This window comes from Eschrichtius robustus, chromosome 8 (genome assembly GCF_028021215.1).
Source record: "Eschrichtius robustus isolate mEscRob2 chromosome 8, mEscRob2.pri, whole genome shotgun sequence".
NCBI lineage: Eukaryota > Metazoa > Chordata > Mammalia > Artiodactyla > Eschrichtiidae > Eschrichtius > Eschrichtius robustus.
The window spans coordinates 2785163-2809951 of NC_090831.1; the positions used below are offsets into that span (position 1 = coordinate 2785163).

Sequence of the window (24789 nt, forward strand, 5' to 3'; positions counted from 1 at the left end):
CACTATTTTCAGTGTTCTTCTAGGGAAACACTGTTCCCAAGTTCAAAGAACCAACCTCTCAAGAAACTCCTGAAAGGATCTCACCGGTGAGCTTGAAACTGTCTGATGTTTACTGTTTCATAGTCTGCTTAGTTGAGACCTTGAAAATTGCATTGAGAACAAAACCGGCACACAGAAGAATAAGAATTAGTGTGAAAAACATCAATACTTACAGGTAAGATCTGGAAATTTTTAATTTTCTGATGATGACACAATGTGAGGACAAATGCCTTTGGATTACTCTGGCTGTCACGGAGGAGAAAAAGCCTGGGAATGGAAAGAGTCAATTGATTGTTAATTTAGAAAGTCCAGACTGAATATATATGAATATATATATATATATATATATATACATATATATACATATATATACATATATATATATATATGATGCTTCAGGAGGTTTTGGGAGCTGAGTGAGCTGTAGAGCAAGACCACCCTCCACACCCAGACTGCTTTCTGGCTGTCACTCTCCACTGAAAGGAACCAGGGCTCCTTGGGGACATGGCACCTCTAGGGCTGAGGCAGGGAAGGTACAAGGTGACACTGGTATACTTTGTGCCAGAAAGTAAGAAAGCTGGCCCAAGAGGCAGTGTGGCCCAATCTGGGCACCCAAGTACATAACAGAAGGGATAGATTATAACCCAGAGACTAAAACAAGAATCCATGACTCCACACTGGTGTGATAAATAAATCATAGGCGAGGAAAAAAAGCTCTTCCTAAGAGCAGAAAGCCAGCTAAATAAATAGAGAAGGATGATGAATCAGAAAACCACTATTTGGCCATTTGATTAAGAAGATCTTTAGTGGATGCTGAAACCAGCATCAAAGTTTGATGAGAAACAGAATATTTTCATAGTCTCAGCATCTACCCCCTAACATTTATGACAGAGGGACACACAGTAACCTTCCAATAGAGAAACCCGGTGGATACCACCTTCAGGTATTCGAGTTACCACCACCAGGAATGAGACAATCCACCCCAGCACCTCCTGACGGGATGCACTAAAGGTGACCCAGCATCACCTCCAGGGAGTTAGTAGACGGCCAAACCCGGCACGTTCTGCCCTCACAGGCTCCTCCAAGTGTCAAGACACAAAGGAAGACAAGGCACGTGCTGGTCCAGGGCAGTGCTGAGGCCAAGAAGTTCTTTTCCTTGGTGATGAAGGATGCAGCAAGGACCCCTGGTAAAATCTAAGTGGCGTGTCAGGTGACCGAACCACGTTCACGTTAATTTCCTAAGTTTTATAATGATACTGTGGCTTCCTAAGAGAAGTCCTTGCTTTTAGAAATTTTATATTGAAATAATTACAACTCACTCCTAAATGGTTTTGATTAAAAAACGAGAGAACGTGACAAAGCAAAGGTGCTACAGTGTTCACGACTCAGGTGCCTGGGTAACACGTATACAGGAGAATCCATTATATGATTCTTGCAAATTTTCTACAGTTTGAAATTACATCGAAAAGTCTACAAATAACAAGCGATGGCCAGGATGTGGAGAGAAGGGAACCCTCCTGCACTGTTGGTGGGAATGTAAATTGGTGCAGCCACTGTGCAGAACAGGATGGAGGTTCCTTAAATACTAAAAACAGAACTACCATATGCTCTAGCAATTCTACTCCTGGACACATATAAATGGAAAAAATGAAAACACTAATTTGAAAAGATACACACACCCCAATGTTCACTGCAGCAGTATTTACGACAGCCAAGATATGGAAGCAGCCCAAGTGCCCATCAACAGATGACTGGATTAATAAGATGTGGTAATATACACATATATACAATGCAGTGTTACTCAGCCATAATAAAGGATGAAATTCTGCCATTTGCAGAAACATGGATGGACCTACAGAGTATTATGCTCAGTGAAATACATCAGACAGAGAAAGACAAGTGCTGTATGATATCACTTGTATGTGGAATCTAAAAAATAATACAAATGAATATATATGCAAAGCAGAAACAGACTCACAGATACAGAGAACAAACTCGTGGTTACCAAAAGGGGAGAGGGAAGGAGGAGGGACAAATTAGGGGTATGGGATTAGCAGATACAAACCACTATGTATAAAATAGATAAGTGACAGGGATGACACAGTGTAACACAGGGAATTATACCCATTATCTTGTAATAGCCTACAATGGAGTATAATCTGCAAAAATACTGAATCACTATGCTGTACACCTGAACCCAACACAATACTGTAAATCAATTATACTTTAACTAAAAAAATACTTTAAAAATTAGAATAGCACCAAGAAGCATAAGTCACTGCTTTTACAGTGATTCCAGAACAAATCTGGAATCAGACGGGAAGACCAAGTTATTCTTTAGAAAGGAAGAGGCCCTAATCCCAGTGACAAAGTAGAAATGGCCTGAGAGGAAACATACTTTAAAGGTATTAGACACCAAATTGCGGTAATCAGCTAAACCATCAGTTTCTAGATTGTAATGTCAAAGGGAAGGCAGTTACATAACCCTGGGAAATCCCATGTTATAAAAGGTAAAAACGGTTTATTTTACTACAGGACCTCTTGGAGCCTTTGGAATGTAGATACTCATCCCGACTCCTTTAGGGCCCCAGCACGAGTTTTCCTATCTTACCTGACTCTTTACAGCATCTTTTATTACATACCAGCCCCTCTTTGATAGCATTTTGCAGGACACGTGTTCTGCAGGATGCACCTTGGAGATGTGAACTGGGATGGAGCTGCACTGTGGGGCCGGGCGGGCGGGAGAGACGGGGCCTCGGAGCTGGAGCCGGACCCATGTGTGATACGCTCGGTGCCGGCGGAGCCCGAGGGCAGGAAGACGAGAGGGCCAGCTCCTCCCCTGGGCAGGGCTGCGCGTCTGCTTCTCCCAGTCTGTGCTCTTTTCTCTGAGTGTTTCACTAGCAGAAACCTGGGGGTTGGCAGCGCTCAGTCTTCCCGGAGGAGAAGCTGGGGCTGTGCTTCTTCACCTGAGTCCCCAGTGAATCCTCTGATGCTTCCTTCTGAGCCCCAAGGAGGACGCTGCCGGCCTGCCTCCCAGTTTGGGGTGTGACCCAGGAGATCCTGAGGCTGCCCCGCCGGCTCGGGTATACAGGTCGTGCCTAACGGTCGTCTACACGGAGGAAAGGGGGTAGGGCCTAGGAGTCAGCGAGATTCCTGGATCTGACACTCGGGAGCTTCAGATCACGGGCCGCTGCCTTGCCAGCCTCTCCTGCAGGACCGTCTACACGCTCAGGGCTGTTGTGTAGTCAGTGTGGACACTGGAGGCATTGGTGATCGCCACCAGCAAACCACAGGCGCAGGGATTTCGGGGCGGGCTGGGGGGTGGTTACTGCAGAGACCAGGCTGGGAGCTAACATGCCACGGACGCCTCTGCATAGGGCATCGGAAGGGAGCATGGAATGCAAGCGCTGAGGACCAGGGGACGCCTCTGCGTAGGGCATCGGAATGGAGCATGGAATGCAAGCGCTGAGGATCAGGGGAGGCCTCGCCTCTGTTAGGACTGAAGTCAAGGCTCACGCGCCCATTCAGGAAAGCACAAAGGGGCTGAGGGAGATCAGAGTGATAGCACAGCTCAGGCCTGCAGCCCTGGCACTGCACACACTGCCTCGCTCAGGACTCACAGCGGCCCTGTCCCCATCCCCATCTTACAGTCAGGGAAGCGGGGCCCAGAGAAGTCAGGCAAACCCTCCAAGGTCACACAGCCAGCAGAAACCAGGCAGGAGCCCTGGCACAGCAGGAGCAAGTGCGCAGGTGGTTCCTCCGTGGCCGGTGAGCATCCTACGCTTTTCCGAGGCGGCTGCGTTAGCCCTGGGACGGCACCCCGCTCTGCCCCCGGGAGGGAGAGCCGCAAAGAACTCAAGTCTTGACAAAGACGTTGCCTTCCGCCCAGCGGAGGGGCCTGGGGCGCAGACAGAGGGACCAGCTCACGACAGACAGGCACAGGGATGGGGACTGGGGACAGCAAGGGGGTGGCGGGGCTTGACCCTGAGTGTGAACGAGGCAGGGGCGGGACGGGGGGCACAGAGCCTTAAACGCTGCAGGTCCCGACAGGAGCCCCGGGGGGAGGTCCGCAGGGGGGCCCACAGCGCAGGACTGGCCCCTTGAAAAGCTCCTTCCGTCCCAGGCTCTGGGACTGGCTGTCGGTGGCAAGAAGGGAAGGAAGGGAGCAGCCAGCGAGTGCCAGCCCCGCGGCAGGCCCTGCAGGCCCGGGGGTGTGAGCGCAACACGCACACATGTACACGTGTGCACAGACCCGTGCTTGCACGCGCGCACAGGTCACCTGCGGGGGGCCGCCTGGAGCCAGCGGACTTCAGAGCCGCCTCCCGGGTCGACTGAAGGCTCCGCTGTCTCCTTCCAGCCCCCCTCACCCCCACTCCATCAGTGATTTGGGGCTAAAGGTCTAGGAAGCGGCCTTTTGTAATGGCTGTGCATCTGGCCTGCCTTCCAGCGCTGTCTTCTGCTTGCTGTCTGACTCTCTACATTGGCTTCCCTCCATTATCTCTGCAGGGAGGGGTAATGCCTAGGAATTGATTATTTAATTTACCTTGTTTTCCCAGCACATTTCCACCCTGAACAAGGGGATGAACGGACGACGTGGCATCACTGCAATGACGCCTCAGGCGATGTCCCATCACCCTGCCTTTTGATTTTGCTACAGCGCCAGCAGCCGGATGTTGGGATTGAAAATTATAACCTTAGAGGCAACTCAGACCCCAGGAAGGACAGAGAGAAACAAGGCAGGCGGGGGGAGGAAAGTTGGCAGAGGGATGCCCACACTTCTCACCAAGGCTGGACAGAGGCAAACTCGCCAATTGGCGCTAGACTCCAGGAAAAGTTGAAAGACAAACAGGGTTTTAAAAAAAAAAGCCAACACACAGTGCAGTGGACCCAGCGTGCTAACCCTCCCAGCCCCAGGACAGCTCCTTTTAACACAAAGTGGGCCGGCTGGGCCTGAGCTCACAATCACTGGGGAAGCTTCTTCAAAACACACTGGTCCCCCGCGCCCCCTTCCTGAGCCTGGATGCGTCAGCCCCTCAGGGATGCAGGTGCCACCGCCCTGGGCCCCAGGAGGGATGCTGTGGCCACGGCACCAAGTGACACGTCCTGTGGAACCTTCACTTCTCTGGCATTGTCAAAAGCGGCTCTTTTGTCCCTTTCCTGTTGGCCCATTTCTGTCCCCCTCTAACGTTAAAAGAACCTCATTATAGGAATAAATCACTAGGCAATTGAAACTAACTCCTGACCTATGTTCTCCTGAACGCACACCGTGCCTTGTCTAACCTGCTGATTCTTTTCCTGGATAAAAAGAAGTAAGAATAAAGAATTAAGCAGTTAAAAAATGACTGGCTCTCTACCCTCAACAGCCCCCTTAGCAATCCTGCAGGCAGATCACTTGGGCAAGATGACATCTGAAGAATCAGCCAGTCTGCATGCAATGGACAATGATTCAGAACCCAACCTCCTGCCTCGATGATTCACTGGGATTCTTCCCCTCCACCTGCCACCGTTTTTCCCTTTAAACACTGTCATGGCTGAGTAGAATCTTCAGAGTTGGTCTCAGGACATGAGTCCACCTTCTCCCCAGATTGCCGGCTTTTCTGATTAAAGCACCTTTCCTTTCTACTCACACTTGCCTCTTGAGTTATTGGCTTATGACTTACGTCACCTGGTGAGCAAACCCACTTGGCTTCCTTGGAATGAGTCTCACAGATGATACGGTAAATGGGACACCACGAGAACATTTGGGGGCTCACTTTGGATGGGGTTTAGGGCTGTAATGGGAAAGCATCTTGTCCTTGAAGCCCTGGGGACACACACAAACCTACAGGCAAAGAACATCACTAAGAGAGGAATTTCGGAGGGCTGGCTTTTCTCTCTCAGGCAGAAAGTTCAGAGGAGAAGCATCTTGTTTGTAGTCAGGAGGGGTCATCTCTAAGGCTCTAAAAGGGATTGTTCTATGATCAAGTGACATTTCAAATAAGTTGTTTGGAACAACTGTACAGCCACATGGGAAAAAAATCAGATCCATCTTTAAACAGTGTACCGGGATAAATAAATTCTGAAATGTACCTGGGATCTAAACACACAAACAAAAATGAACACACAAAAAAAGAAGAAATAATCATGAAAAAAAAGGAAGGAAGGAAGGGAGGAGAGAAACAATACAAGTTCTAGAGGATAACATGAACAAACTCCTTTGTGATTGAGAAGCAGGAAAAACTTATATGACTATGAGTCAAAAATCCAGAAAGATACAGGCTAAAGGACAGAAAAGATAAACTTGACCATATTTAGAAAAATTGTATAACCAAAACCCAAACAAAACCAAACCCAAACCCAAACCCCCATCAGCTAAGTCAAAAAGACAAATGACAACCTTGGAAAAAATTGTTTGTAAAAAATGGATGTAGGGGCTTCCCTGGTGGCACAGTGGTTAAGAATCCGTCTGCCAATGCAGGGGACACGGGTTCGAGCCCTGGTCCGGGAAGATCCTACATGCCGCGGAGCAACTAAGCCCATGCGCCACAACTACTGAGCCTGCGCGCTAGAGCCTGCGAGCCACAACTACTGAAGCCCGCACACCGCAATGAAGAGTAGCCCCCGCTCGCTGCAACTAGAGAAAGCCTGCGTGCAGCAACGAAGACCCAAAGCAGCCAAAATTTAAAATAAATAAAATTAATTTTAAAAAAAAGTATATACAAGAAGAATGGATGTAGAAAACTGGGCAAATATGTACTGACAGTTCAGCAACACAAAAAGGATTGGAAATGAAACTGGCCCTTAATCATATGCTAGAGACCCAGCCTCCTAGATGAGGGAAAGGCAGGCGACTCTCAGACATCCCTGGGGAGGGGAATCAGGCCATAGTTTACAATATTACCCATCCGTTCAACACTCCCACGTCTATGAACTCACCGGCAAAGAGACACTAGCAAAAACATGAAGATGGGGCACAGTGTGTCATAACAGAAGCCTGGAAACAATGAAGCTCTATCGTGTGAAAGAGAACCCAGCAGGGGACAAGGAAGGGGGCAACCCTCCTGGCCATCCCACCCCAGCATCCTCGGGCCGCAGCTAAGCTCAGGGTCGGACCTCCGTGGCCAGTACACGCCCCTGTTAAGGTGAGGCAGACTACGAAAACAAATGTGTTTTGCTTATATTTTTAAAAGGAAACAACAGAAGGATAAACAAACAAACACTGATGAAAATGTTTACCAATTGTGGAGTTGGGGGCAGAGTAGAGTCACCAGGCAAAGTACCTTGTTTTATAACTTTTGACTTTGGAACCAAGGCAATGTTTTACATAGTTGTAAAAGCAGCATTAAACTGAAGAGGAAATAAATCAGATCCACTTAACAAAAATCAGAAACAAACAGAGGAATGAACCTGAAGACATGGCAGTTTGGTGGTGGAACCACGGAGAAGAATTACCTTAAGGTTGGTACTTTAACGTGACCTGCCTGGAATATTCCTTAAGGATTAAAAGGGCTGCAAAGAAGTGTGAATTCAGTAGTACTGAAGTAATATTATCAATATTTTCATGATGTGATATGGGATACAGCAGACAAGTACAGAGTGAGGTAAAACAAATAAGTAAGTGACTGTCATTAGTACGATTTTTCAGAGGAAGAGAAGAGAGAGACAATAAAATCAAAGGCATACACACCCTGTAATTTTCCATTTGAATTGGCAATATCAGTGTGAACCTGTAATCTATTTTTCAGTGTAAAAAGCCTATGTCCTAGTTCTGCCCACGGAAAAGACCTACCGATTTGGTTTCCAGACACCATTTCCCACTACAAAGAATTAGGGCCCCTAAGAGAATGTGTCACACCAGAAAGCAAACCTTATTAGTGTTGGGTCAAAAGAACTCAGGAACCAACTTGAAAGAGGCCTGCCCCATGGGACAAAAAGAGGGCATAGGGAACATCAAGAACATTAAGCTTGGATTGAAACAAATCAAACACATAGTATCTAAGTTCATCATGAGATTTAAAAAACAAAACACAGCACCTCATTTGTAAGCACTGGAAGATGGGAGAAAACTGAATCGTGATCCTGAAAACTGACAAAGGAAAGAGAAAAATCAAGCACTTAGCTACCTTTCCCAGAAAAACAAATATGTGATAAGGAAAAGGATTTTAGCTAAGGAATGATAAAGTAATAATAGAATTAGAAAACAATGACTCTGTGACCTCTAATGAAACAATAAACCTGGGCGGGTTCAGTTGCTCAGACCATTCGGTGTAGGGGGCTGGGAGCTGGACTGGGGGCCCGGGTTGACAACGCCAGACCCCCGCCCAGCCCGGGATCAGGAAGCAGGACAACTTGGGGCGAGCAGTACAGACATGCAGTCCCGAAGCTCTGTCCCGGAAGAAGGCTCTGAGTCTAACCAAGCCTCTGCCCACACTTTACAGGAAACGAGGGAGACAGAGGAACACAGTCAAAGAAACCACAAGTACACAATTAGCAAATGACCTACTTCTTCAACAAAGGAAAGATATGAAAAAAAAAAAAAAGGAAAGAAAATGGAGTGGTGGGGAGACTACTATTATATTTAGGGAGACACAGACACTTCAATCAGACGCCACGGGTGGATCCTGGTTTAGACCAACTACATTTAAAGGACGTTCGTGTGTGTGAACATGATGGGACTTCTGAGGACACTAAGAAATTCTTGTTTATTTTAGATGCAACGACAATAGGGCCGTTGTCTCAGAAGAAAAGGGTCCTTATTTTGCAGACACTCACTGAAATACAGTTACTGGTAAAAATTCCGAACGTCGGGGATTTCCTTTAAAATATCCCAGAAGAAGAAGGAAAAAGTAGAGGAAGAAAAGCGGGAAAAGTTAGAAGGAAGAAGAGGAAGGCAAAGCGGAGAAGAGGAGAAAAAAATAATAAAAATGTAGGAAGGGGAAGAGACCAGCTCAGGTGAGCAAATTCTGAAGCTGAGCAAGAGGTAGACGGGGTTCCTTACCCTCTCCTCTCTCATGGGAATTTTTAGAGTTCCATAATAAAACGTTTTAAAGATGAAGAATTTAAAGAACAAAAGGACTGTTGTGAGTTGAGCAGCTTCCGAGAACCTGTCTTTTGAGTAGACCCAGTGAGAGGCAGCTATGACAAGGATGGACCAGGGCATCCAACTAACTCGTCTGGGTCTCTTTTTGGGGGGGTGGGGGGTGGAGGCAGGACTCGGGCTGAGCTCCGCAGGGACCATGCCCCGGTCACGGTCACTCACATGTCTGCAGCCACACCCGCGGCAGGTTCCTCTCATTCACTGTGATGCTGAGCCTGGCCGCCGGGTTTGCCTTGACAACCAGCTTGAGAAGCATCAGCTTGAGAAGTGCTTGTGCACCGGGGTTGACCTCTTACCCTTGGCATCCCCGTGATGGCCACGATGCTCCCAGGCTAGCCTGCCAGAGACCTGTGCCCAGGCACCTCGGCACACAGCCACGGCCAGCACTGGCCACCAGGCACGTGAGCTCTGCTGGCCCCGGTGGGAAAAGCCACCCAACCAGCCCTAATCGTGAGAAACGATACAGCTTTGCTGCTTTGCGTCACTAAGATCTGGGGTGGCTGGGGCAAAGGCCAATGACATAAGGCATAAAGCAAAAGGTGTAGGCAAGAAGATATAGTTTTCCATTGGCCCACTGCCTTATTAATCAAAAGTAAGCAACATGCGTTCTCCATCTGCTCGAATTTCACCAAGGAGGTAGGGAACGATGTTAGCATCTGGACAGAAATGGACTGCAATCCCTCTCCTCCACTTCGGAGCCGTGCAAACCCTGCAGCATCCCCGTTCCCCTGAGCGCCCCGCTCCTCTCCAGAACGAGGCTGCAGCCGCTGCCCAGCCCCGCACCCCATGGCAGGATGCTCCGAGGCCCTGAGTCCGGCGGACCCTCAGCAGACGCCCACCCTGTGCGTCGTGTCCCTTACCCGTCCACGAGACCCTGCTGCTTAATGATCCGGTGCGACTCCTCCCTGGAGATCCTGCCGTGAAACCAGTGCTGCGTCCTGTGAATCACTGCGGGAAACAGAGAAGGTGGGCAGCCTGGGGCCCGCGCACAGCGGCTGCCCTGCGAGCTCACTCAGGTCCACACGGGGCCCGGATGTCCGCGGCTGCAGCTTTCGTGCTGCGCTCTGGGCCTGGACAACGTTGTGAAGCTTGGGGCGGGCTGGGAGCTCTTTTATTTTATTTATGTACAAAAATATCAGGGCAAGATGCCGTGTTTACCTGTACTTAGGGTGGAAGGGTGGAGGGGGCTTTGGCTCCCGAGGATATTCATCCGCGTGCTTCGCTTCTGCGAAAGAAATCCCCGCGTTAGCGCTAGGACAGCAGAGTGACACAAACACCACGCCACCTGGGACACAGCGGGGGCAGGAAGCTGGCCAGGTGACAGGGCCCTCGACCATGGAATGACAGACACCTCAGTCCCATGTGACCACAAGGACAGACAGCTTACGGGTGGCAGTTGCTAAAAACAAAACCAGAAGCGTCCCCATCTGGTGTATTCCTAAGGATTCCAGTATGGAAGCAGAGACGTGTTTGTCACACAGAAGACACGGAGTGAAATTCCCAATACATCTTAGGAGAAAAGCACGGGATTTTCCAGGGAACTCAGGCAGGTCTGAACACTGCTCGTGGCTTTGGGTGCGTTCTCCTTTTCTGCGCACTCTGAGGCTGAAGAAGGGGGACACTTTCGGAGCCAGAGCTGTGGGCTTGTGTTTTGTACACTGTCTTTAAAGCTCAGAAAAGCTTGGAAGTTGGGAGATATTCGTCCATCTGGAGATTAGGAACTTGGGCCTCAGAGTAAAAAGACTGTTCAAGACTGCGAAGCTAGTTAGAGGTCGAGCCACAGTGGGAATACCTGGCCTCATGCTCTGCCCGGAAGACTCATCAGCAGGAATGGGGCTGTAAGCCAAGGGAACCCAGGGCTCTGCTCCTTGCCCCTCCCCCCACGGGAGCCCAGGGACGAGGGTGGTGGGGTGGCAGAGTGCTGAGCACATGCAAGAGCCCAGAAGGGCCAAGGCTTCCTGCAGCTGAGAACTCACAGCCACCTACCCTCCTAGCCTCTCACCCCCTGACGCCAGCACAGAGCCATTCCTCTGGGGGCAGACCAGGGGTGGAGTGGCCACCGTGAGGGAGCCCGTCCTGGCGGGACAGGGCCATGGCCTTACCCTCCAGGCGTGGCCTTCTTCCAGGGCCGCACTCTGAGCCTCAGCCGGGTTCTCGATCACTCTTCCCGTTTGCCCAGAAAAATCCATGGCCACAAGGGAGTTCTCAGAGACACTGCGCTGGAAACGAGAGGCCATGAGTTCTTAAGATGCAGGGAAACAGCCAGGGCAGCAGGTGGGAACCTTGGCACAGAAGAGCCGTGCCTGGGGAGGGGCAGGAGAGGACAGGCAAGTCCCTCCATATCCCAACTCTCTAAGGATCAGATGGAACATTCAGTGCCTAAAGTACCCCTGGACTAACAATGGCTTGGGTTTTTCTCAACAAGAGAAAGAAACGTTCCAATCCTCTCAAGGTATTCGCAGGCCACTTGGTGAGGCTGCTGGTGACCACAGGATTTGGACTGTGTGGTCTTTCACAGGGTTCTGAACGTGAACTAAAACTCATCGAAGAAATGGAAACGTCAAGCGCAAGCCAGCCCTCACCATCAGCCGAGTCCTTCCTCGGGTAAGTTAGTTCAGGGAAACACAGGGACTCTTTCTGTGGGATAGTTTGACATCTAGGAACGGACATCGAGGGATTGTTAAGATCGTAGTTTGAGAGGATGAAGCGTGTCTGCACCTCTGGGAAGTAAAGTCCATCCTGAGAACACAAGATGACTCACTACAATCTCAGTTCTCACAGAGAAAGACTTAAGCATCACGGTCAACAGCACCGCGGGTCCCACAGCTGAAATGGACAGAAGCGAAGGTGGGAAGGCAGCTCCTCAGTGGAGCTGAGAGTTGCTGTCAACATTTCTGAGCACGTGAATAGAGAGCCCTTAAATGGAGCCAGCTACTGAGGCAACGCTGCGGGGAGGTGTGGGGACGGGGTGAGGGTGGCAGAGGAATCTGCTCCCGGCAGATTCCTCTGTCACACTGTTGGGACGACCAAGTCCACCTTCTGGGAGACACAAGGTGGTGAGATACTCTGGCTTCTCTGAAACGCACAAGCTCGTTCTGCAGCTTCCCTGGTCAGCCTCGTCTGAAACGAGATGTCCACAGCACACACTGACGCAGCAGCTGAGAAGGAACTTGGTTTCGGGGCCGGCAGCTTTACTTACCATTGGAGTTGAGAAGGGAGACAGCACGGCCTTCCTCTGCTGAGGGATTCTGTAGTTCTGGTAAAGGAGCATTCCATACTGAAGGGGAAAGGAAGGCCAGAGTCAGCCCCTGGGGGGGCCTCGGGAGCCCCCAAAGCCCCAAATGTGGCAAACCCACGGCCGTGAGGGGCAACAGTCATACAGAACAATGAGCAATCCCTGCCAACAGCCTGGTGAACTCAAGAACAAACACCCAACAGAGCACTGTCTCTGGGGCCTGCCACCACCAACACTCCATAGACAGTTACCGCTGAATGTCTTGGGATGCTGGGTGGGCAGGAAGTAAGCAGGGCAATAACAATGTAATAATGATGAGACAAGAACAACAACTAACCTTACTGAATGTTGATACAGGCAAAGTTCTCTTCTAAGTGCTTTACGCTGCTCTTTTATTTAATCTTCTCCATTTTACGAAATATGTACTTTATCCCCATTTTACAAATAACAGAACACAAAGAAGTGAAGCAAGTTGCTCAAGGTCATGGTAAAGTAGGGATTCAGGATCTGAATGTACATGCCTGCTCCCAAACCAGTGCTCTTCCTAACCACCAGGCTCCCTGCCCAACCAGCTCAGCGGCTTATGCTTTATTTCCCCAGGAAATAAGCACTACAGGTCCTGCAAAGTCTCATACACTCCCAACATCCCAACCTATGCTCCCCAATTACCGACTCAAACCATACAGAAAAGAAAAAATGTCAGGAAGAGAAAACTCAGATATCAAGTGGGCTGCATCTTCCTCTTCACTGTCCTTTACGGATGTAAGCTCTTTTCCAGCTTGAGGCCCTGCAGTACTCATTTCTAAAGTTAACATATTTGGAACACGATGAAAAGGTCTAACATAGGTACAACTGCACTCTCGTGAGAGGGGAAGAGAGAGAACGGGTTAGAAGAAATGTTTGAGATAAGGGCCAAGAATTTTCCAAATCTAAAAAAAAAAACCACCAAGCTACAGAATCTAGGAGTGGGATAAAAACAAAACCAAAACGAACAAACAAATAAACAAAACCACCCAGGAACATCATGGAAAACAGAGACAAAGAGAAAACGTTAAAAGAAACCAGAGGAAGACACACTTTAGTGTCACAGAAGCTATGAGAGGAGGAACAGCTGACTTTTTAAACTGAATGATGGGAGTTAGAAGACAATGGGATGGGTGAAATGCAGGAGAAAATAACCTCTAACCGAGGATTCGGCCATCAGTGAAAAGTTCCTTCAATAATGAAAATAAGATAAAAAATATACCAAACAAAAATGGAGAGATTTTGGTTGCAAACAGGCCCATACTCAAACAGCTGATGAGTGGAATTCTGGTCCCAGAGAGAAGAATGTAGATTCAGGGAACAACAAATTGCAGGGGAGACCATCAAGATGGCGGAGGAGTGAGATGTGGAGATCGCCTTCCTCCCCACAAATACATCAGAAATACATCTACATGTGGAACAACTCCTACAGAACACCTACTGAACCCTGGCAGAAGACCTCAGACTTCCCAAAAGGCAAGAAAGTCCCCATGTACCTGGGGAGGGCAAAAGAAAAAAAAAAAACAGAGACAAAAGAATAGGGATGGGACCTGCCCCTCTGGGAGGGAGCTGTGAAGGAGGAAAAGTTTCCACACACTAGGAAGCTCCTTCACTGGCAGAGATGGGGGGTGGCAGGGGGAAGCTTCAGACCCACGGAGGAGAGCGCAGCCACAGGGGTGCAGAGGGCAAAGCAGAAAGATTCCCACACAGACCAGCACTCACCAGCCCAAAAGGCTTGTCTGCTCACCCGCCAGGACGGGTGGGGGCTGGGAGCTGAGGCTCCGGCTTCAGAGGTCAGATCCCAGGGAGAGGACTGGAGTTGGCTGCATGAACACAGCCTGAAGGGGGCTAGTGCACCACAGCTAGCCGGGAGGGAGTCCGGGAAAAAGTCTGGAATGGCCTAAGAGGCAAGAGACCATTTTTTCAGGGTGCGTGAGGAGAGGGGATTCAGAGCACTGCCTAAACGAGCTCCAGAGACGGGCATAAGCCACTGCTATCAGCGTGGACACCAGAGACGATCATGAAATGCTAAGGCTGCTGCTGCAGCCACCAAGAAGCCTGTGTGCAAGAAGACATCACTATCCACACGTCCCCTCCCAGGAGCCTGTGCATCCTGCCACTGCCAGGGTCCCGTGATCCAGGGACAACTTCCCCAGGAGAACGCACAGCATACCTCAGGCTGTGGCAACATCATGCTGGCCTCTGCTGCCGCAGGCTCACCCTGCATTCCATACACTCCCTCCCCCGGCCTGAGTGAGCGAGAGCCCCCTAATCAGCTGCTACTTTAACCCCATCCTGTCTGAGCGAAGAACAGACACCCTCAGGCGACCTACACGCAGAGGTGGGGTCAAACCCAAAGCTAAACAGGAGCTGTGCGAACAAAGAAGAGAAAGGGAAATCTCTCCCAGCAGCCTCAGGAACAGCAGATTAAATCTCCACAATCAACTTGAAGTACCCTGCATCTGCGGAATACCTGAATAGACAACGAATTATCCCAAAATTGAGGTGGTGGACTTTGGGAGCAACGATATATATATATTTTTCCTTTTTCTCTTTTTGTGAGTGTGTATGTGTACGCGTCTTTGTGTGATTTTGTCTGTATAGCTTTGCTTTTACCATTTGTCCTAGCGTTCTGTTTTTTTTTTTTTTTCTTAGTATAGTTTTTAGTGCTTGTTATCATTGGTGGATTTGTTTTTTGGTTTGGTTGCTCTCTTCTTTCTTCTTTTCTTTTTAAATTACTTTTTAATTTTTAATAATTATTTTTTATTTTCATAACTTTCTTTTCTTTCGTTCTTTCTTTTTTTTCTCCCTTTTCTTCTGAGCCGTGTGGCTGACAGGGTCTTGGTGCTCTGGCCAGGTATCAGGCCTGTGCCTCTGAGGTGGGAGAGCTGAGTTCAGGGTATTGGTCCACCAGAGACCTCCTGGCTCCACGTAATATCAAACAGTGAAAGCTCTCCCAGAGATCTCCATCTCAATGCTACGACCCAGATCCACTCAATGACCAGCAAGCTACAGTGCTGGACACCCTATGGCAAACAACTAGCAAGACAGGAACACAACCCCACCCATTAGCAGAGAGGCTGCCTAAAATCATAGTAAGGTCACAGACACCCCAAAACACACCACCGGACACGGTCCTGCCCACCAGAAAGACAAGATCCAGCTTCATCCTCCAGAAGATAGGCACTGGTCCCCTCCACCAGGAAGCCTACACAACCCGCTGGACCAACCTTAGCCACTGGGGGCAGACACTAAAAACAACAGGAACTATGAACCTGCAGCCTGCGAAAAGGAGAACCCTAACACAGTAAGTTAAGCAAAATGAGAAGACAGAGACACACACAGCAGATGAAGGAGCAAGGTAAAAACCCACCAGACCAAACAAATGAAGAGGAAATAGGCAGTCTCCCTGAAAAAGAATTCAGAGTGGTGATAGTAAAGATGATCCAAAATCTTGGAAATAGAATGGAGAAAATACAAGAAACATTTAACAAGCACCTAGAAGAACTAAAGAGCAAACAAACAATGATGAACAACACAATAAATGAAATTAAAAATTCTCTAGAAGGAATCAATAGCAGAATAACTGAGGCAGAAGAACGGATAAGTGACCTGGAAGATAAAATAGTGGAAATAACTACTGCAGAGCAGAATAAAGAGAAAAGAATGAAAAGACTTGAGGACGGTCTCAGAGACCTCTGAGACAACATTAAATGCAGCAACATTTAAATTATAGGGGTCCCAGAAGTAGAAGAGAAAAAAAAGGGGACTGAGAAAATATTTGAAGAGATTATAGTCGAAAACTTCCCAAATATGGGAAAGGAGATAGTTAATCAAGTCCAGGAAGTGCAGAGAGTCCCACACAGGATAAATCCAAGGAGAAACACACCAAGAAACATATTAATCAAACTGTCAAAAATTAAATACACAGAAAAAATATTAAAAGCAGCAAGGGAAAAACAACAAATAACATACAAGGGAATCCCCATAAGGTTAACAGCTGATCTTGCAGCAGAAACTCTGCAAGCCAGAAGGGAGTGGCAGAACATATTTAAAGTGATAAAAGGGAAAAACCTACAACCAAGATTACTCTACCCAGCAAGGATCTCATTCAGATTCGATGGAGAAATCAAAACCTTTACAGACAAGCAAAAGCTAAGAGAATTCAGCACTACCACACCAGCTTTACAGTAAATGCTAAAGGAACTTCTCGAGGCAGGAAACACAGAGAAGGAAAAGACCTAGAATAACTAACCCAAAACAATTAAGAAAATGGTAATAGGAACATATGTATCGATAATTACCTTAAATGTAAATGGATTAAAGGCTCCCACCAAAAGACACAGACTGGCTGAATGGATACAAAAACAAGACCCCTATATATGCTGCCTACAAGAGACCCACTTCAGACCTAGGGACACATACAGACTGAAAGTGAGAGGATGGAAAAAGATATTCCACACAAATGGAAATCAAAAGAAACCTGGAGTAGCAATTCTCATATCAGACAAAATAGACTTTAAAACAAAGACTATTACAAGAGACAAAGAATGACACTACATAATGATCAAGGGACCAATCCAAGAAGAAGATATGACAATTGTAAATATTTATTCACCAAACATAGGAGCACTTCAATACATAAGGCAAATGCTAACAGCCATAATAGGGGAAATCGACAGTAACACAATCATAGTAGGGGACTTTAACACCCCACTTTCACTAATGGACAGATGATCCAAAATGAAAATAAATAAGGAAACACAAGCTTTAAATGATACATTAAACAAGATGGACTTAACTGATATTTATAGGACATTCCATCCAAAAACAGCAGAATACACTTTCTTCTCAAGTGCTCATGGAACATTCTCCAGGAGAGATCATATCTTGGGTCACAAATCAAGCTCAAGCTTTGGTAAATTTAAGAAAATTGAAATTGTATCAAGTATCTTTTCTGACCACATGCTGTGACACTACATATCAATTACAGGAAAAAATCTGTAAAAAATACAAATACATGGAGGCTAAACAATACACTACTTAATAACCAAGAGATCACTGAAGAAATCAAAGAGGAAATCAAAAAATACCTAGAAACACATGACAACAAAAACATGATGACCCAAAACCTATGGGATGCAGTAAAAGCAGTTCTAAGAGGGAAGTTTATAGCAATACAATCCTACCTCAAGAAACAAGAAAAATCTCAAATAAACAACCTAAACTTACACTTAAAGCAATTAGAGAAAAAAGAACCAAAAATCCCCAAAGTCAGCAGAAGGAAAGAAATCATAAAGATCAGATCAGAAATAAATGAAAAAGAAATGAAGGAAACAATAGCAAAGATCAATAAAACTAAAAGCTGGTTCTTTGAAAAGACAAACAAAATTGATAAACCATTAGCCAGACTCATCAAGAAAAAAAGGGAGAAGACTCAAATCAATAGAATTAGAAATGAAAAAGGGGAAGGAACAACTGACACTGCAGAAATACAAAGGATCAAGAGAGATTACTACACACAACTATTGTGTCAATAAAATGGACAACCTGGAAGAAATGGACAAATTCTTAGAAAAGCACAACCTTCCAAGACTGAACCAGGAAGAAATAGAAAATATAAACAAACCAATCACAAGCACTGAAATTGAGACTGTGATTAAAATCTTCCAACAAACAAAAGCCTGGAACTAGATGGCTTCACAGACGAATTCTATCAAACATTTAGAGAAGAGTTAACACCTATCCTTCTCAAACTCTTCCAAAATATAGCAGAAGGAGGAACCCTCCCAAACTCAGTCTGTGAGGCCACCATCACCCTGATACCAAAACCAGACAAAGATATCACAAAGAAAGAAAACTTCAGGCCAATATCACTGACGAACATAGATACAAAAGTCCTCAACAAAATACTAGCAAACAGAATCCAACAGCACATTAAAAGGGTCATACACAATGATCAAGTGGGGTTTATCCCAGGAATGCAAGAATTCTTCAATATATGCAAATCAATCAATGTGATACACCATATTAACAAATTGAAGGAGAAAAAGCACATGATCATCTCCATAGATGCAGAAAAAGCTTTCAACAAAATTCAACACCGATTTATGATAAAAACCCTCCAGAAAGTAGGCATAGAGGGAACTTACCTCAACATAATAAAGGCCATATATGACAGACCCACAGCCAACTTCATTCTCAATGGTGGAAAACTGAAACCATTTCCACTAAGATCAGGAACAAGACAAGGTTGCCCACTCTCACCACTATCATTCAACATAGTTTTGGAAGTTTTAGCCACAGCCATCAGAGAAGAAAAAGAAATAAAAGGAATCCAAATCAGAAAAGAAGAAGTAAAGCTGTCACTGTTTCCAGATGACATGATACTATACATAGAGAATCCTAAAGATGCTACCAGAAAACTACTAGATCTAATCAATGAATTTGGTAAAGTAGCAGGATAAAAAATTAATGCATAGAAATCTCTTGCATTCCTATACACTAATTATGAAAAATCTGAAAGAGGAATTAAGGAAACATTCTTATTTACCATTGCAACAAAAAGAATAAAATACCTAGGAATAAACCTACCTAAGGAGACAAAAGACCTGTAGGCAGAAAACTATAAGACACTGATGAAAGAAATTAAAGATGATACAAACAGATGGAGAGATATACCATGTTCTTGGATTGGAAGAATCAACATTGTGAAAATGCCTATACTACCCAAAGCAATCTACAGATTCAATGCAATCCCTGTCAAGCTACCAATGACATTTTTCATAGAACTAGAGCAAAAAATTTCACAATTTTCATGGAAACACAAAAGACACCGAAGAGCCAAAGCAATCTTGAGAAAGAAAAACGGAGCTGGAAGAATCAGGCTCCCTGACTTCAGACTATACTACAAAGCTACAGTAATCAAGACAGTATGGTACTGGCACAAAAACAGAAACATAGATTAATGGAACAGGATAGAAAGCCCAGAGATAAACCCACGCACATATGGTCACCTTATTTTTGCTAAAGGAGGCAAGAATATACAATGGAGAAAAGACAGTCTCTTCAATAAGTGGTGCTGGGAAAATTGGACGCTACATGTAAAAGAATGAAATTAGAACACTCCCTAACACCATACACAAAAATAAACTCAAAATGGATTAAAGACCTAAATGTAAGGCCAGACACTATAAAACTCTTAGAGGAAAACATAGGCAGAACACTCTATGACATAAATCACAGCAAGATCCTTTTTGACTCACCTCCTAGAGAAATGGCAATAAAAACAAAAATAAACAAATGGGACCTAATGAAACTTAAAAGCTTTTGCACAGCAAAGGAAACCATAAACAAGACGAAAAGACAACCCTCAGAATGGGAGAAAATATTTGCAAATCAAGCAGCTGGCAAAGGATTAATCTCCAAAATTTACAAGCAGCTCATGAAGCTCAATATCAAAAAAACAACCAACCCAATCCAAAAATAGGCAGAAGACCTAAATAGACATTTTTCCAAAGAAGATATACAGATAGCCAGCAAACACATGAAAGAATGCTCAACATCACTAATCATTAGAGAAATGCAAATCAAAACTACAATGAGGTATCACCTCACACCAGTGAGAATGGCCATCAGGAAAAAATGCACAAACAAAAAAGGCTGGAGAGGGTGTGGAGAAAAGGGAACCCTCTTGCAGTGTTGGTGGGAATGTAAATTGATACAGCCACTATGAAGAACAGTATGGAGGTTCCTTATAAAACTAAAAATAGAACTACCATACGATCCAGCAATCCCACTACTGGGCATATACCCTGAGGAAACCATAATTCAAAAAGAGTCATGTGGGCTTCCCTGGTGGCACAGTGGTTGAGAATCTGCCTGACAATGCAGGGGACACGGGTTCGAGCCCTGGTCTGGGAAGATCCCACATGCCGCGGAGCAACTAGGTCTATGAGCCACAACTACTGAGCCTGCGCGTCTGGAGCCTGTGCTCCACAACAAGAGAGGCCGCGATAGTGAGAGGCCTGCACACTGCGATGAAGAGTGGCCCCTGCTCGCCGCAACTAGAGAAAGCCCTTGCACAGAAACGAAGACCCAACACAGCCAAAAATAAATAAATAAATTAATTAATTAAAAAAAAAGGGTTCTGCTACATAAAAATAAAATTTGGGAACCACTAGACTTGAGAGATCATCTTGCAGGGAAGAGGGTGAGAGGGAAGGTCTATATCAGGGACTTTCATTCTGTTAGATTTCACAAAGCAATCAAATTTGGAGAAAAAAAATCTGTGACTGTCTTAAGGCTTGGCAACTAATTCGCCAAATAAGACAGCACACACACACACCAAAAATTAACCACTGATCTACCACCATATCAACAATTTTTTTAATCAACAATACTTTATAAAATATTGTTGACAGAATGGTAGATCAGACCATCAGACTTTTGTAAAGTTTAAGGTTAACTAAGTGAAAAGGACACAGTCTCAGATTAAAGAACAAACCTGTTACCATGAGCACAATTAGCTTCATGGGAAGCTGACCGCACTCTCCGTATTTGTTTTGTTTTGCTACGCACTAGAGAAGATGTCTCCCCAACTTCTCAGTAGTCAGAGGACTGGCTTTTAGGGACCACGGGTCTGGACTCTGGGATCCAGAGAGGCCATGAGTTTGGCTGTGAGCGTGAAGGCAGGTGGCACCATCAGACGGGAGGGCGGAACACACCTGAGCCATCTCCCAAGTTCTACCTGGGCTTCCTAAGAAGCACCCCCGGGGCGGGGGGGGCATGGAGTCTCAGCTGGCCCATCTCCAGGCGTTCTCTCCTCATCTGTACTGCGAGGGCCGTGCCTTCCCCTAGGTTCTCATGACGATTAAACGGGGTGACGTGAAGCTCCCCCCTGGCAGGTGCGAGCAGGCAGCAAACTTCACGGTGTTATCACCAGAGCCGGGATGCTTTGCCTCTGCTCTGTACACCTGGTCAGCACGCCCTGCCCCGTCCCCCGGAGAACTGTTCCCTGTGTATGCGCTGCTTCTGGGCGCTGGAAGCCTCCTCTTGGCTCCAGACCCCACAACGCCTGTGTGCCAGGGCTCAGGCTCCTCGGCCGCTGTCGTGCCCAGCACCCACTGTAACTGTCTTCTCCATGTCAAGCAATTCATTGCAGAATCCTGTGTGCTTTTTTGTTTTATTTGAAGCCTCTTTAAGAGGCTTAGACTTTTTTAAAAATTTTATTTATTTTTTTGGGCTGCGCTGGGGCGGCTTGAGAGATCTTAGTTCCTCGACCAGGAATTGAACCAGGGCCCCGGCAGTGAAAGCGCTGAGTCCTAACCACTGGACCACCAGGGAGTTCCCTACAGAAACCTGTATTGATGAAGCAAGACCTCGCTCTTGGGGAAGCATCTCTAGGGCAGCTTAAGAAACATCTAGAAGGTGGAGGGGGTGGGAAGGAGACGGCAGGTAACTAACACCGTTTTCGTACTCCTTGTGCTGTCCTGTAGTCTCTATGAAATCATTTAGGAAACAGTGGAATTGCAGATAGAGGAACAAAAGCAGGTATTAGCCAGTTTTCTCCTCTGGAGGCTCGAGCTATAATTTTTTTTTAAAGAAAGTGTACCAGTGTTGGTACTTAAAGGCACAGGAAGGTCTAGGTTAATTCAAAAGAAGTCCTTCCTCTCAAAAAAGCCCTGGGGTTTCAATACCGTCCAAATTGCCCAATATCAGCCACCACAGACCTGCTTCCTGGCCAGAGTTGGAGACGGTGGGAGGGCAGAGCTTTACCCTTCAGCTTCAGGCCCCCAGGTCTCCGATGTGCCTCCTCCACAGGGGGACATGGCACATCCGACCCACTGTTAGGGGGCAAGGGTGTCGGAGGGTTAAAGCTGGGGGAGGGAGCTCTCATCACTCACTACAGACAAGATCTTCACATCAACCACGAAAAGAGGCAACCCAACGTTTCCTTGGTCTGTGGCAGCAAGACCCCCCTCGGAGGCCCAAGAACCGGCCTCTGGAGATGGTGCAGGTCCCTAGTCCAAAGCCCCCTCTGCCGACTCTGCCAACCAGGCAGGGGCGCCGTCTCGGGCTGACTCTAGCGCTGCCCATGACATCCGGCAGGCAAGGGGGAGAAACGGTTTCAAAAGAGGCGGGGAGCCAACGCAGATACGGGAGTTTGGGTTGGTTGCCACTTTCATTCAATTCACATTTTCTGAGCATCTCTTCTGTTCCGAGCGCTAGGCCGTCCCAGCTCTGGGGATCTGGGGGGAGCCAAGTAGGATGACGCCCAGGCACGAGAACATGTAGAGGGAGAGCGCTGGGAGGTGGAGAGGGGGAGCCTCTCCCGCTCAGGTCCCTGCCGCCTGCAGACCGGTCTCCCCGTGGAGGAGGAGAGGCAGACCACGGACTGAGCCAGTGCTCACGACCCAAGAAGCTCGTGACGCAGCAGAGCCAGGGGAACAGGAGGCTTTTGAGAAGGTTCCCCACTGCTTCAAGGGCGTTAAGTCCCTGGAGCAAAGTACATCCCGTTCTGGAGGCAGTGTGTGGGTGCAGGGCAGGGGCCATCACACAGAGCCTGGTCTTCTAAGTACGCTTTCCCCCAGAGCAAGGTGACTGGAGCCAGGGGCGGCTGGGGGGCAGGGAGGGAGGAGACCCAGATGCTTGTACGGGTCCCGCATTTCAGATGCTGGTGCTGGCCACTCGGTAGGGGCAGGAGGCCCCAGGGCGTGACCAGCCAGGCCCCGCCCTCATACAGGATGGCGCTGGGGGACGTGCGGTCAGCTGCTCACTCAGGGCAAGGTGGCCGGGACAAAGGGACCGTGGCTGGAACTGGATGGATCTTCAGCTTCCCGGAGGCTCTCGGGGGGCAGCGAGCATGCTGGTTAGCGATGGAGTTCTGGGGCCAAAACATCGGGGTCCTAGGGCTGACTCTGCCACACGCCAGTGGCCACGTGGAACGCAGCGCCATGGGCTTCAGGACCGTCACCCGTACCGGTCGTACGTGTATGTACAGAGCCGCCATGAGCAGCAAACGAGGTCAGAGATGTGAGGCGCTGCCTGGCCCACAGCGGATGCTCCAAAACGTCCATCACGTTGCGTCAACGTATACAGGGCACGCATCGTTAGCGCTAATAAGAGCCAGGCGTCGCTGCCACCGCGAGCTCGGCCCGCTTCCTTCCAGCGCCCGGTCACCTAAGTCACATTACGATGGCGCCAAAGGGGCCCCCGCCCTCCGCCCTTGTGAGACGGCATCAGAGGTGCTGCCACATCGCCACGTGTCACCCACGGAACACGACGCCTTAGTACCAGCTCCTTTTTCATCTCCTTTTTGTTTTTTCCAAAATAGATAATATTTGTGCAGAGCAAAGGCAAAAACGAAAAGAAAGCACACAAATACATAAAACCGTGCATGTCTCCCTCCACGTCTGCCCCATCTACACCGCAGCCTCCAGGCTCCCCTGCAGTATCGTGTTTACATATATGCCAGTGAATCTAAACACGCATTTCCGTTCTCTCCCCACCAACGCAGTGACCTCTTTATACAACATTCTGCACTTTGTTTGTTAATTGTTAATAAGACATCCTGGAAAATTTCCCACAACGGGACCCAGGGAGGAGTTGTCCCTTTCCAGCTGCAGGGGGCTCCTCTGTGCGCACGTCCCATAAGCCAGGCAACCAGCCCCCTGTTGAGGGGCACTTGGATTTAACACCAGCTTGTCAGGGCGCAGCCGATGACATATGGTATCTTACAGCAGCAGGGCATTTCTTCTTCTACTACAGAGCAGTAACATTTAAATGTACACCATTTAAAAAAAAATTAAGTAATTAATTAATTAATTTGGCTGCGTTGGGTCTTTGTTGATTCGCGCGGGCTTTTCTCTAGTTGCAGCGAGTGTTGTTGCGGTGTGTGTGCTTCTCATTGCGGTGGCTTCTCTTGTTGCGGAGCACAGGCTCTAGGCACACGGGCTTCAGTAGTTGTGGCTCGTGGGCTCAGTAGTTGTGGCTCACGGGCTCTAGAGCGTAGCCTCGGTAGTTGTGGCGCACGGGCTTAGTTGCTCCGCGGCATGTGGGATCTTCCCGGACCAGGGCTCGAACCCGTGTCCCCTGCGTGGGCAGGCGGATTCTTAACCCCTGCACCACCAGTAAAGTCCCGTGTACACCTTTTTTTGTTTTACCAGTGACAAGATAAAAAAAAACAAAGGAAGGTCCTGGGAGAGAGGAACACGGGTTGCCTCTCCAGGGAGCCCGTGGCATCTCCAAGGAGTATTCCGAGCTCAGCCTCCCACTGTCTCTTGATCTAAGTGACTCTGCCGAGAATCTTGCACCAGCTGGACCCTCAGTGAGGGTTGGGGACCTTTGTAAAGAGACACCCAGACCACTGCATGTGGTGGCCACAGCTGAGCAAACACACTTTCCCCGCAGGCCC

At 47.7% G+C, this 24789-nt stretch overlaps 1 protein-coding gene across 8 annotated transcripts in view; it reads right to left on the reverse strand.

Moving 5' to 3' along the window:
• GRB10 (growth factor receptor bound protein 10) overlaps window positions 1-24789 on the reverse strand; it is a 207913-nt gene that overhangs the window by 5562 nt on the left and 177562 nt on the right. For 7 of the 8 annotated variants that reach the window (XM_068550222.1, XM_068550223.1, XM_068550224.1 and 4 more), the window contains 5 exons: window positions 12315-12392; window positions 11218-11334; window positions 10274-10340; window positions 9976-10063; window positions 213-306 (listed from right to left, as the gene is read on the reverse strand). In XM_068550222.1, the coding sequence (XP_068406323.1) occupies window positions 213-306; window positions 9976-10063; window positions 10274-10340; window positions 11218-11334; window positions 12315-12392 (444 nt within the window). Of the gene's footprint in view, window positions 1-212; window positions 307-9971; window positions 10064-10273; window positions 10341-11217; window positions 11335-12314; window positions 12393-24789 lie in introns of those variants that run through there. The other variant, XM_068550229.1, reaches the window with a different exon arrangement.